Source organism: Plectropomus leopardus, chromosome 10 (genome assembly GCF_008729295.1).
Source record: "Plectropomus leopardus isolate mb chromosome 10, YSFRI_Pleo_2.0, whole genome shotgun sequence".
Taxonomy (NCBI): domain Eukaryota; kingdom Metazoa; phylum Chordata; class Actinopteri; order Perciformes; family Serranidae; genus Plectropomus; species Plectropomus leopardus.
The window spans coordinates 31,240,263-31,254,766 of NC_056472.1; the positions used below are offsets into that span (position 1 = coordinate 31,240,263).

General features: G+C 36.6%; 1 protein-coding gene across 2 annotated transcripts in view; it reads right to left on the reverse strand.

Annotated features, from left to right (window-relative positions):
• The window catches only part of slc15a2 (solute carrier family 15 member 2), a 37,320-nt gene extending 26,591 nt beyond the window's left edge, over positions 1-10,729 (reverse strand). For both annotated transcript variants that reach the window (XR_006106173.1, XM_042494085.1), the window contains exons 1-8: positions 10,581-10,729; positions 10,278-10,384; positions 6,506-6,593; positions 3,596-3,737; positions 2,039-2,131; positions 1,186-1,285; positions 748-838; positions 566-643 (exon numbers count right to left, since the gene is read on the reverse strand). Coding sequence is in view for 1 of the 2 variants with exons in the window: in XM_042494085.1 (XP_042350019.1) it covers positions 566-643; positions 748-838; positions 1,186-1,285; positions 2,039-2,131; positions 3,596-3,737; positions 6,506-6,593; positions 10,278-10,286 (601 nt within the window). In the remaining variant the exon portion in view is untranslated. The remainder of the gene's footprint in view (positions 1-565; positions 644-747; positions 839-1,185; positions 1,286-2,038; positions 2,132-3,595; positions 3,738-6,505; positions 6,594-10,277; positions 10,385-10,580) is intronic.
• Between the last annotated feature and the right edge of the window lie 3,775 nt (positions 10,730-14,504).

The window sequence follows — 14,504 nt, forward strand, 5'->3', positions numbered from 1 at the left end:
ATATAATTTCACGTGACTTGAATGGATGCTACCCAGTCATCAGAATAACTGTTGGCATGCAAACCAAGGATATGAGTGTCAGCATTATATAGCAAAATACTGTGGTTAGGTTTAGGCACAAAAACCACATGGTTATGGTTATGAAATATCCTGTTTTGGCTTAAAATACCTGCTTTTGGTGGCAAAATTCCTGCAGAAATGCAGTGATGTCTCAGCAAATAAAACAATCCCTTTTTGAGGCACTACTCCCAGTGGTAAAATAGCTATGGATCGCCAAAAAACACCTACGTTTGGTGGCTGCAAAGCCACTGGAAGACAGTGATGACTCAAAACAACCGCTTTGTTTGTTCATCTTGAACAGTGGCCTGCAGCCTGGCAGACTTCTCTATGGGTGCCATGCCTTCCACCATCCCCTCCACCCTTGCATGACAAAGTCAGCTCATATACTTCGTCACTTTTGAAAGGTGGATACGACGTACACGTGCTTTAGTCGAAACATACCGTGCAAACATTTTCTTCTGGCGACTGGGGTGCTCAGTGATGTAACAGGTGGATGGACACTCACCTAAAGCCACCAACATCAGAGCTGCAGGAACCCCGAAGGCCAAAGCGTAGCAGTCACCACCGAAACACTGCACATCACCTGTAGGAGCAAATCCAGCGTTAGCGGTATCAGCGCGGTGATGTTAGTCACACCTCGTTAACTCAGTGGGTGTATTACAACACTTTAAGACTGTGGATACTCACTTCTCAGTATGGGTGTAATCACAGTAGACAAAAGGCTGCCAGCATTGATGGACATGTAGAAAATGGAGAAGAATTTCTGTCTCTCGCTGACCTGGAGGTGATGAAAATCGCTGTGATTACTGTGTGAAGCTAAATAAAATGCACACAATGCATTTCTAGCAGTTTTGTGTAACCTCACCCAACAGATGAAACAATAAATGCAGGGCAAAAAGTATACTGTCATTATTTTGGAGACACCTCAAAATTTCACAAATCATGTTTTCAGGGTAGGTCGAGTCACAATGAGCGGAGCAAAGCTCTCAATGGCTTCTCTGTAGTTAGCATAATGGATATCGATTTCTGTCACTGACTTTTATTGACTCATTCCAGTATTTCTCACTGTTTACAAACAGCACACCGCTTCTCTCTTCACATGAAAGAGAAAGTACGGTGACTTACGTGCTCCTCATCAAACTGGTCTCCTCCAAACGCTGCCACGCAGGGTTTGATTCCTCCGGTGCCGATTGCTATGAGTATCAGACCCGCCATGGACAGACCGCTGCAACACACACACACACACACACACACACACACACACACACACACACACACACACACACACACAGACACACAGATACACACACAAATGAGCTGCTGATAATACTACTGGACATGAACAATAAAGAATGTGAAAACTGCAGTACTGACCACACTGACACAAACATGCAAATGAACTGCTGATAATGCTACCAGACACGGACCATACAGGGTTAACTGTAGCACTGAAACTTTTAGTCTGTTAATTCATAAGCAAACTAACAAAAAAAGGATACATGTGATAATTAATTAAGTTTTTCAAAATTAATTTACCAAGAAGGGACTCAGCACTTCGATTAACAGAAAAAGAACTAATCTAGTGCTAAAACAATTTTGATTAAAAAACCGTAGAACCGTTCTTTGTCAAATTAACATCTTCTGGTTGAACGAGATAATTCTGACGTCATCTTGGACTGTGGGAACTTATGATAGACATTTTTTACTGTTGAAATGATGAATAACTCATAATCAAAAAAAATGAATCAATGACGAAAAACTGCTTAACTCTGGATTCTGCAACACTGCTCACATCTCTGATACTTGACGCAATTCGCAGTAAAGAAAATGGCAGTTGAGTCAGATTTTTAGGCTTGCTGAATCCACCTGCGGGCTCTTAATACACTGTAATGACAGGGACTTGTTTGTTTCTAACTGTGCTGACCTACAGTATGATCCAACCAGCTCAAAATGACTGAATCAGCTCCTGATAACTTACATGTGCATGTTGCTGTTTCCCACGGTGGGAATGGCTCCGACCGACTTGACCACATGGCCGAGCACGTAGACGATGGACAGGTAGATGATGGTCCTGTGGAGAGTGGATATGTACTTTTAAAGCAGCGCTATTATCATTATTCAGGATCTGTGTGTGAGTGACCACGGTGATTCATCCCCACTAACAGACGGTACTACACAATTTAGACAAAGCTCTCAGGTTAAAAAGGGTTAAAATACTGCATGATGTATTGCAAACTAAGAAAACCAGCAAAGGTGCAACTACAGATGCACAATGGACACTCACATAAACCTCTTTTTCATCTTACCTGTGATGCTATTTATCAGTCTTGATTGGTGGTGAGTTGCATAATGTTGCAGACATCGTGGCCTTACAGATGTCAGCTTTCTCTCCAATGTAATTTAACTAAATGGCACTCAGCTTGTGGTGTTAAAACAGGCAAAAAAACACATTTGAGAAACTCAAAAGCAAACTATCTTTACATAAATCATTACCCGGTTACTCAAGAATACATGATGTCTATGATGTGAACCTGGTTCTCACATAACAGAGTTTGTTGGAGCGGCATATGGTCGCTTAGTGTATAGTCTTTCTGGTGACTGCTGGAGGGCGACCTTACAGATGTTTTTTACATTTTTTTTAATTGTTTTTATGGTATTCTGTTGATTGTTGAGAGCTTGTTGAGGACGCAAGACACATTTCTTTGAAAATGGACAAGAAAGTATTGTATCTTTCCTTAAAATAATCCACAGACCTTTTTGTGAGCAGTTTCATGTTGGAACTATTTTTGTTCTACCCTCCACCAACCGTATCCCAGCGCAGAAGGAAGCGTGCATCTACTCACTGACAGAGTTTCATGGAGCAACTATTTATTTTCTACTAAACTAAACCAACCAACTGTATCACTGTACCGATGGCTCACCTACCAACGCTGAGCCAGCTTATGATGCAGCTCAGCCGAGGAGGACGCCGTTAATGTTGACATCTCGCATTATCATGAGCACGAGCCTCTTATTCATTAGTAGATGTACTGAGCTGGGATACAGTTGGTGGGTGGTAAAAACAAAAATAGTTCCTACATGAAACTGCTCACAACAAAGTCTGTGGATTATCTTGGTCATGAATTCTGGAAAGAGACATTAATGTTGAGTTTTTTCTTTATTTATTTGGTACTTTGAGCATTACAAGCCGAGCGTCATCTAGTTTCATTATATTGGAGAGAGGGCAGACATCTCTACGGCCGATATTATAAAAATAAATAAAATATTGTTTTTTGATTTTGACAGAAACTGTCCCTTCAAAGTTTAGGTTTTTGGATAATCTTAGTTTCTGTAAAGACTGCTAAAAAGTTGTTCTTTTAATCTCGTTCTTGATGCTTTGACCAGCACAAACAAAATATAATTCGACTCCTTTTTAATGAGATGGCTGCTGCACATAAACAAATTATGTGCATGGCTTTGATACTACTGTTTGTTTGGTGATTCTGGGTTAAGTGACCCATTACTGCATTCAGGGATGAAGGACACGGAGACTCACTTGAATTTTCCGAGCCAGGAGTCAGCGATGAGAGCTCCCATTATGGGTGTGAAGTAGCAGAGGCTGCTGAAGGCATGGTAGATGGCGGTGGAAAGATCTTTGTCCCAATGCAGGTAGGTGAGGAAGTAGAGCGTGAGCACCGCTATAAACAGACAAAAGCATGAAGCTGTGATCCAGATCAGGAGGACAGATACATCCAAGTTCATATGTTTGTGTCAACAAGATCTTTTGTATTCAAAAGTCTGCTCTGTGGCTCATTTGTATCATTTGAATCCCTCAGAATCTCATATTCCATAATCATTGGATCCACAAAATCAAGCTCCTTTTCTTTGTCTATGGAGCAGCTCCACGCTTTATATCCAATGACATCACAAGTTTGAGTCTTACCTCCAAGCTAATAAATAGTCCTTTGGCCTGGTTAAATGTGAAAAGTAGGCTGCATTATTCTTTCCTGAGTTTTATTAGAAATATCATCACAGCCAAAATACTTAGTTGTCTTTTTAATTGCCCTTTTCTCTCTTGCCTCCCTGTAGCACTACTTTAATACAGAGGACAGTGTGTTATTGAGCAATAGTGGCACGAAAAGCTAAGATTGATTATTTTAACCAATGACGAAAAACTCATAATTTCTCGTGGCCGATTAGATACCGATAACCGATAACTTCTTGTTGTTTGTTTTTCATTACCTGAGGGTATGACAGGCTGACATGTGGTGAGTACAGATGAATTTAATATGAGCATTTTCATAAAAGAAACATTTTAGACAAAAAGCTGGAAAATCACATTTTTGAAAGAAAGTCATTTTCATGAGCAAGATCAATTTCATTTTTATATTTTTCGGTTCTTTTTCCCTCGTATGTTCTTATGTTAACTTGAAAAATAATGCCGAAAATAATCAGTCTGAGTTACGGGTTTGTAACGGCTTTGTTGTGATCTCTGCAGATTTACATGTTGTTCTGCTTGTTGTTGGAAAGAATCAAACATCAGATATCAGTTTATTCTTTCAGCATAACCGAGCTGGAAACTCACTACACCTGAACTCAAACCGCGACCAGCGTGTCCTCTCATCATGCTAAATGTTTCTCCTGTTGTGTTTTTTCAAAAAACAACGCCGTTGAGAGGGTCCGAAAAGCCGCTAAATAACGATAAAGCCCGGCACGTTAGTAGTTCTCTCCTCTCGTCACCCTGGGATCTTAGATCGTCTTGTTGGTTTGTTTTTGGACGTGGAAATGTTGTTTTATTGTATAACAACCATAACAGTGTCCTCTACACTACAGTGAAAACACCGACAAAACATGCAAAATCAAAATAATTTATGCTTTTTATTATTGGTTCTATTTATCGGTCAAAAAATGTATTATCAGAATAAGTCCCATTGGCAAGTCCCATTATCGGGCATCCCTAATCAGAAGTCTTAATTTAGGTGTTGTTGTCCTTTACGAGGACAAACTCGTCAGCCCGGATGTGTCTTTCATCACCACACAGGCGACTGCAGACAAACAGGAGTCACATGGTCATGTTTACCATTAACTTCGTACACGGTTTGTCCAACAACTCAGCAACCAGGAAAAATCCCCCAGAAGTCCAAGATATACCACTTCATTTCTGGAAGTTAACCCTTTAAAATCTGGATTAACATCATTTTTCTTGCTGTGTTCAGATGCCTTACACAAGAATTTACACCTTTCAACGTGAAGCAATTTGGTTTGATGTCTTTCCAAAAAAAAAGGGAAAAAAGGTTATGAGCAACTTGACTAGAGATGTCCCACATATTGCTGGAAAATAGCGGACTCCGACTGGGATTTTTTTTAAGCTAGGGAAAAACATAGAGAAAACCTTGTTTAAATCGATCATAATTGTAAATTAAATTTAATTAAATTAAAGACATTATTGTTATTTTTCATCTTTTTTTCAGGGCATTTTCTTGTTGGTTTGTTCATTTCATATATTCTGTGATATTGGAGGTAGTTGGTGGAAATTATTTTTACTTATAGAGAGTGAACAATTGATGAAAAAAACAATCAATATTGGCAATTATTTGTAACTCATCAGCTGTAAATGTATATTTGTAGTTCCCACAGCTACTATCATCAAGTGAAATTCACTTTCCTGCAATAAATCAGAATCAATCCTAATTTTCAAATTAAGCTGTTAACTTGAGATTTTGAATGGGATGTTTACATGTGCACGTGAACTCGTACATAAGACAGATGCTTCTTTTGTCCCAGAGGGGAGATTGGTTCGCAGCAACAATCACTTGCAATATATATACAAATAGTGAATACATCAGTAGAAGTACCATGAATGAACCTACACTGCACCTCAAGTGGAGGAAGACGTTTTACCAGACGAGCTGGACATACTGCTTATCATTTGTTTAAACATGTAAAAGCTTTTGGATAAAGGACAGTTTGGATCTGATTTTGGTAAAACATCTGACTCAAGATAGGCAGTAATTATATTATTCAAATATGCTCAAAATGCGCCGCCCACTGATTATACTGCTAAAAAATGTTGTAAAAATGTCTCAAGTTATATTATGTCATAAATGGTCATAATATAGTGTGTCACAGAAAATATCATAAAACATATTCATAGTACACACATGTACACTTTTCTTCAAATTTAACCCTGTGGGGAATTCCCCTAAGACCCCACTGGGAGGTTTTGGTGACAGAAGGTAACTGATTACAGCCCTGAAGTAACGTGACGGACAGACATGTGAGTGTCAGTGAGGTCATGTGAGGAGAAGACACTCAACTGTCTTTTACAGGCTGTGTCTGTGACCCACTCATCTCTGTGTCAAGGACTCGTCCCAGTAAAAGGTTGTAAAGCTACTCTGTTAATGATGAATCCAGTTCTTCGGGTCGATCTACACGACCATTTTTTCCCTTTATAAAGTTTGCATACCTTTCATGCCATAGAAGGAGAAGCGTTCGCAGAACTCGTTCACCACTATGAAGCAGATGCTGACTGGGTAATTGGTCCCACATAGTTTCTAAAAGAGGACAAAGTTTGTTTACTGAATGAGGTTTAAAACTTTTCAAAAAAAGAATGAGACAATAATTGTACAAACCTTTTGACAGTAGATGCATAATCCATTATCTTTTCTCATCATCAAATATAAACCAAAACTTGCAAATTCAATCAATATTTCCACCATCTCTAACAGAGTTTATCAATATTCTGAGCTGTAATCTGAGGAATGTGGCTGATTTAATAACTCATAAATTACTGCAGTAAATCATTACACAGAAACAAAAGTTATACCATTTTAAGGCTGCTGATGTGACCACGCTGAGCTAAACTTATATAAAATACGCAACGCAAGAAAAGAGCTCTATATTTGTACTCCATATCTGCAGAAACTCTAAGTTTATAATAAATTATTTGTATGTACAGTGTTACTTCTTACTTTAAGTGTAAGTTCCCACTAAAAATTAAAACAAAATATATGTCCTAACACTCTTCTATAGGGCATCTATCCATGCAAATACAGTATTTTTTTAGGTTGTGTTTGACCTAGTTTGGAGATATCAAGATTTCTGCCTCTGGCCCATAATGACTACGATGAATGTTATTTTGTTTGCAGTGTTCAAAGTAGCAACATTTAACTTCTTTAAAAAAAACTAAATAAATAAAAATTAAGTCAATGATTGTTTATAAATACATAAATAATGTGACCTCAATATGACAGGCATTCAATAAATTATTAAAAAGATATGTTGTTTGCAATGATATGAGATTTTACAATGTAACATAAAAAAAGAAAAAGCAATAATAACAAACCTTCTTCCAAACCTTTTCGAATTCCTCAGACTTTTGAAAGATTGATTTAAGACATGTAACCCTTTGAAACCTGAGCAAAATGGTTTGATGTCTTGCAAAGACATGGGGATAAGGCAATGGGCAACTTCACAATACATGGCCAAAAAATAAAGAAGAAATTAGAAAAAAAATCTTAAAATAAGCAAAAAATAGATAAAAACAAACAAGAAATTACCCTGAAAAAAATGTATCTTTACTTCTTTTGTAACAAAATTTGAATATATAATTGTAAATACAGTTTTCTGGACATTTTTCCTGGTTTTCCTATTTTTTATTTCCACCTATAAAAAAACTGTTGTTTTTTTTAACATTGCCTTTTACTAATAAATTGCTCACTGCCTCCCCACTTCTTTTTGAAAATTATCAAACCAATTTGCTCAGACTTTAGAGGTTAATCCCAACTAAGACTTTATTTCGAGATAATTCAGTGGCTTTTAAGACTGTTTAAGGATAGCTTGCTAGCATTATTAGCTAGCTGGGAAACATTAGCACTGTTAGCCAAATGCAGTTAACTGTTGAGAAAATAACGGTTAACCTCTCCGACGTTGCCCCCCAGGAGCATCATCACTAAATATCAGCATTTTTGTGAGATTTTTCTGTCTATACAGTAAAATGAGCCTTTAAAGCTACATATCTGCATATAGTAATTATTTTAGTTTGAGCAGCTTGTTAGCCGCTAACGTTAGCTAGCTCAGACAACGTTTTATAGAAAGACATCCTGAAATTAAAATAAATTATAGCCTGAAATAAAGGCTACGTGGCTTCTATAATCATATAACCATTTTTTCATTAGTCTGCAATCACCTGAAACTTCGGCTCGTGCTCTCGTTACCCTAAAATGAGCTGTTTGTATCGTATTTGCATCGTAAATACAGAGCAGGTAACCGGGTTTAGGAGTCCGCCATGTTGTTTCTAATGCTGCGTTCACGGGCTGTCTGAAGGTCGGAATTTCCGAATTGCGAAATCAAAAGCGTCAGATTTTTGGGCTATTACAAAAAACGAATTTGGCGAACCCCCCTGATGTGATGTGAATATGAATTATTTTTGTTTTCTTGCTTTTGTTTCTGTCCTTGTCCATTCTTTTTTCTTTTTATTGAATTATGTATAATATTATTATTATTGTTTATGTTCTGTCATTGTCAATTATCTGTGCTCTCACACATATTTGTGGTTTTTTTGTTTGTTTGCGTGACATATTTTTGTACATATTTCTGTTAAATAAAGCTTTGGAAAAAAATAAGTTGTTCTTCTGACTTAATGCTCTTAATGCTAAGAGCATTAGAACAAGAGGTTGATAACTGTTTCCAGTTTATTTATACTCTTATATGTTATTTCATTTTTTAAAATATATCTTATATAATACATTTTTAGATGCTTAGGTCAGTCTACATGGACAGCAGTTGACATTAATACCATATTAAACTTCACATGTGATCAAATATTAATATTTAATATGTGAATTACTGAAATAAATGTGATCAAAAATTGATATTTAATGTGTTTAAAGTTTCTTAACAATGATAAAACATTGACTTTTGCTCATTATGGTAATATTTTTAATATCTTGAACTTACATAGTAGTTTTATACAGTGCATTGTAACATAAGGCACAGTTTTATATTTTGCACATTTTACACACTAAGCAGATTATCCATAATATAATTTAAATATTCACATATATTAGTTGTCTGTTATATTTCTTTATATTTATATTTTCACACACTTCACCCCACAATACATACTTTTATTTATTAAATATTGATATACTAGTTACTGCTATTACTACTATTACTGTAGGCTATTTCTATTTTCTATTGTTATATGCTTGTGCTGGTACTTGTTTCTACTTTCTATAATTCTCTATGCTGGCATCATACTTCTTGATTCTCCCGGTAATCAATTAAGTATTTCTGATTTGATCACTGCTGATCTCTTATCTTTTGTATTCAGTGACTTGTTCTGCACATTTTTCTAGTATTAATTTAAGTTTTTTTTTATCCTTCACACTGGACTTTAAATAGTTAGATTTGACTTTTCTGTTCTTTTCTCTTTTTTTGTCTTTTTTAAACTTCATTTTTGTGCTATAAACGGTCGCTTACAGGAAAACTGGCTACTCTACCAATTTTTCGTCAATATTGTTTTGGTTTCATTCATCATTATTCTGCAAACCTACAGTTTATCGGAATGTCTATTAAATTTTACAGTAAATTGACTTTTCTTCTTTTCTTAAAAGAAATCGTCTTCCCCAATCTTACCATTACCTCCATCATGTGATGTGATTTTGAGCCCCAGAGGCGCCGCTGAATGGAGCTTGAGGTGTGGTTGTTTTGTTAATCATTGTCCCTTTCACAATGGGAAAAATAATCCACTATCACAGTATCACCGAGACTATTTCCTCACAAGAAAGTAGTGTAAATGAAAAAAAAGAAAGACAAATATCTCGAAATATGTGCTAACTATAAGGAAAGTGGATGTGATACCACTTTTGTATTGCATGTGAGTGAAATGAGTTTTTAAACAATTTCCCATCACAGTCGGTCTCTGATCGTACATGCATGTGTAGCACCAAATCTGTCCGAGCGCCTGTTGCATCATCTCACTGAAGCAGCGGTTCAGTGAGACAGTCTGCAGACTAAATCTCTTTGTTTCAAATGTCAACAGTTTCACTTTTAAGAAAAAGAAATAAAAACACATTTTCACTTCGTTTACAGCCCTTTGAAGCCCCTTCTGCTCCCGGGTGTCCTCCCCTCTGAGCCACACTCGATGCAACTTTTCACAGTGGATTTATATGATTAAAAAAACACTTTCCAACAACAAAACAAGTTGCGCGCTTTATTCTGCACATAAAACGTACCTTAGTCATGATGCTTTATTTGCTGGTGAGACTTTTTGGAAGTTTGACTGTCGCATCGGTAGCTCCTGACTAATATCCAAGTCCGTCCCACTCCGCTCTGCTCCTCTCTGAAGACACCAACACAAAAACCTCGGTCATGTATCCTCTTAAAAGCCGACTTAAAAGTTAATATTCCACCATAAAACTTGGACTTGTTCCGCCTCAGTTGACCTCTGCAGACTTCTGGTGAGAAAAGCTCTGTTAAAGACAGAAATATCATGCAGCAGAAGAGTATTTCTGCGTGCAAAGCTGGGATGAACTCACTTGGTGTGGAGCAGGAGGTCCGTTAGTTGTGAAGTGGGCTCCTGCAGCGGTACAATAGTGCCGTTGTTGGGCTCAGAGCCGCAGACCTGACTGTGAGACAGAGGGTCAAAGTGTCTGCAAGTGCTGGCCGAGCTGCCTCTTTTCTGCGGATGAATGACTGATAACTCATTTTATTTCACTTCACTGTGTGCAACACCCATTGCCTCACCTGAAAATAGTTTCTGTTTTAGTCATCTCCACGTGATTGTTTGTATAATGAACAGAGGAAAAAGTAGTTTTACTCAGGGGCGGATTATGTGACAATGGGGCCCATGGGCACAGACACAAAGAAGGCCCCACCACCTCTCTTATAGGAGCAAGATACACAGACTCTATATTTATAAGGCCTCTTTTTTTGTTGTTTTGTGTCTCTTTGACGTTGTTACACATCTCTCTGTGGTGTTGTGTCACTTTATAGCTTTTTTGTAGACGTTTTGCATCTCTTTGTTGCTGTTTTGTGTCTCTGTTTTCATTTTGAGCCTCTTTGTGGTAATTGTTTGGCTTTTTACAGTCATTTTGCATCTTTTTGTTGTTGCGTTGTGTCCCTTTGTTTTAATTTTGAGCCTCTTTGTCGTCATTCTGCATTTCTTTTTGCTACTTTGCGTCTCTCTGTGTACCTTTTTAGTGTCTTTGTGGTCACTCTGTGTCTCCTTTTAGTCAGTTTGTGGCTCTTTGTGAGTGTTTCGCCCCTCTTTGTAGTTGCTTTGCATCTCTTTGTCATCGCTTTGTGTTTCTTTCTCTTCATTTTGAGTCTTGTGGCCATTTTGTGTCTATTATTAGTAATTTTGTGCTCCTTTGTGAGTGTTAAGCCCTCTTTGTGGTCGTTTTGTATCTCTTCATAGTAGCTTTGTGTTTTCTGTATTAATTTTGATTCTATTTAAAGTAATTTTGTGTCTCTTTAAAGTTGTTCTGAGTCTCTTTGTATCTGCTTTGCGTCTCTTTGTGTACATTTTGAGTCTTTTTTAGCAATTTTGTAGCTCTTTGCAGCTGTTCTGCTTTTCTGTGCATCTCTCTTTAACAATTATTCAATTCATATTTGATAATTTTTGGTCAAATTAAAAGAGATGTATGTAATTTATTTGCAATAATGACATAATGGAAGTGCAGGTGAAGACGCTGAGCAGTTTACTAATTTCATTTTAATTCAACATGAGCAACATGCATTATGTGTGTGTGTGTGTGTGTTCCTTTTTTGGGGGAGGGGTTCTCCATGTGTTCAAGTTTTGTATAATGAACAGTGGAAAAAATTACAGTAACTGTACTCAGGGGCCGATTATGAGCCGATGGGCCCCTGGATGCAGAAATAAAGGAGGCCCCACCACCTCTCTTACGCCTCATTCCCACTGCACAAAACCCCGCTAACACCCGCTAACATCTGGCTTTTTGATGCAATGAGAACGCATACGATCGGCAATTTACACCCCGGACAAGTGACTCTGCAGTAATCACGGTCTTTGTATTCATTTTAAGCCTCTTTGTAGTAATTGTGTGTGTCTTTATATTTTCTTGTAGTCATTTTACATTTCTTTGTGGCAGCTTTGAGTCTTTTTTGTTTTGAGCCTCTTTGTGGTCATTTTGTGGCTCTTTGTGAGCGTTTTGCTTCTCTTTTTGGTCGTTTTGTATCTCTTAGTAATTTCTTATTATATATTAGAATATATCATGTCACAATATGTTACCTCACAAGCACCAAGCTCAGGTACACTGAGTTGAAAGCACCTTTATACATAACATATAATTGGTCTTAATCATGGGAAGCACTGTAAGTCAGCTAAAATATGAAAGGAAGTTGTATAAGGGCTAATTTGTGAATAGCAAATTAGATGATTACATCATCATCACTGAGTGCAACAGAAGGAAACAAATGTGTGAATCATTTTTAAAAATCACTTTTAGAGCAACTATTGCCATAAGTCTTCAACACTTTATGTCTGTCTGCTCAACACATACGCCAAAATCATTTTTGGGCAACCATAACATCTGTCCAGGAACTCTCAGTAATATTTTTGATTGTGTATTATTCCAGTTAAAGAAATAAACTAATGAATGAGGCTGAAATTAGCGAATGGGAAAATGATACACTGCCATAACAGTCCACAAGATGGAAGCATTTTTCTACTATTGTGCAAACAACTGACAATAACAACACAACCCGAAGAAAATTTGAACTATTATCAAATTTATAAGGCAGGAAATAAAAGGATCATAAAATCCAAGATGTGTTTTAGAAGGGGAGCCTTCTGATTTTACTTGTATTTTATGAGTGAGAGGACAAGGTCCTTTTTTTCTAATGTAATACTGGTTTGCATTAAGTTTCTTTGTTTTCTGACAAATGTTGTCTAACCACAGGACCAGACCAGACCCTGACTGACTGACATATTTCGTGGGTATTTCATATTATATTCCATGCATAAATACACTGACAGTACAAAGCAACGGTACCAAAGTGTAGGCTACCATTAACCCCAGTAGTGAATGCAATAACTGCAGGAATTTTGTGTTAAAGTACACGTTTAATTAATTTAAGATCTATGCCTTTTCTGTGCACTCAATAGATATATTTCTCCAAAATTTTGGTCCCAAATAATCTGTCCACCTGACAGGTGCAGCACATCAAGCTGCTGATTAAACATCATCACTGCACATTATTATTAGCATGACTAGCACAACAGAAAAGCATTTTTTTGGTCACAGATACCTCAAAATCAGCTGAATTGCAATAAGAAATGTTTTTGTTATAGTGAAGACTGGGAAATCAATTTTATTTCTTTATTATTGGTGTTGCAATGAAAATTATTAAAGTTCTAATTCCATACCAAATGTACTGTATGCAGGCTGCTGTAGACTTTTTGTCAAAGAATAAGTGTTTTGCAGCTATTATACACTTGATTAACATCAGCGACGATGATATACTTCCAGGAGATGATTCGATGTGTGTTCTGTCAGACTTCAGTGGGCTTAAACTGGACTTTATGTTGCCACAGAGAAACCAAATTGTCATTTGAAATATTTAAAACTTATTTTTCTATTATCTATCTCACCACCATCACTGATTTAAATATTTTAGCAGCTGCATATTTAGTCAAAAACCTTTATTTTATCATCATTATTAAGATGAACCTGGGACTTATCTTTACTCTCACACTTTAGAAATAATGATGATAATAATACTTACCACAACATATATTTAACATTTTGCCTTTATTAGACAAAATCAGGAGGAAAACAGGAGAAAATATGGTCAAGATTCAGACTCTGTGGGAGCCTGTAACCTCTCTATAGAGAACGTGCTGCTTTAGAAAAAATGCTGCTGTTATGTGAAATAATGTGCTTTACAAATAATTAATCGTCAAACAGTTCACGATTATAAACAATCATAAAACCTAAAAAATACATTTCTCTATGTACAAGAAACACTAAAAATGTGGCCGAAACGTCAGCCCAAAGAATAATTAATCTTGAATCAGCAAGTTGAAATTCCAACTCAGGCGTAGCATCGTGTGCGAGCCTAACCCGCCTGTACAACTGACCCAACCTAAGAGACGGATCAACCAACTTTTTTTTAATGATTAAAATTAACATAAAAAATAAAACAAAGATGGCCGGAGGAAATTAGTTTGATCGTCTTTTCAAAAACATAGGTAAAGTTAGCAACTTGGTAAGAAACGATCCACAAATTGATATCATAGATTCAGAGATATGGAAGAGATATGGAAGATATGGAAAAATGTCTAGGGAACAAAAAAAAATATTATTATAACTTCAACTATATTCTTAATTACCATAATAACATATTTTAAATACTGTTACAGAATTTTTTTTATCACTTTTTTCAGGCCATTTCCTTTTTTGTTTGTTTTGTTGTTGTTTACATTTTTCTTTTTTTCT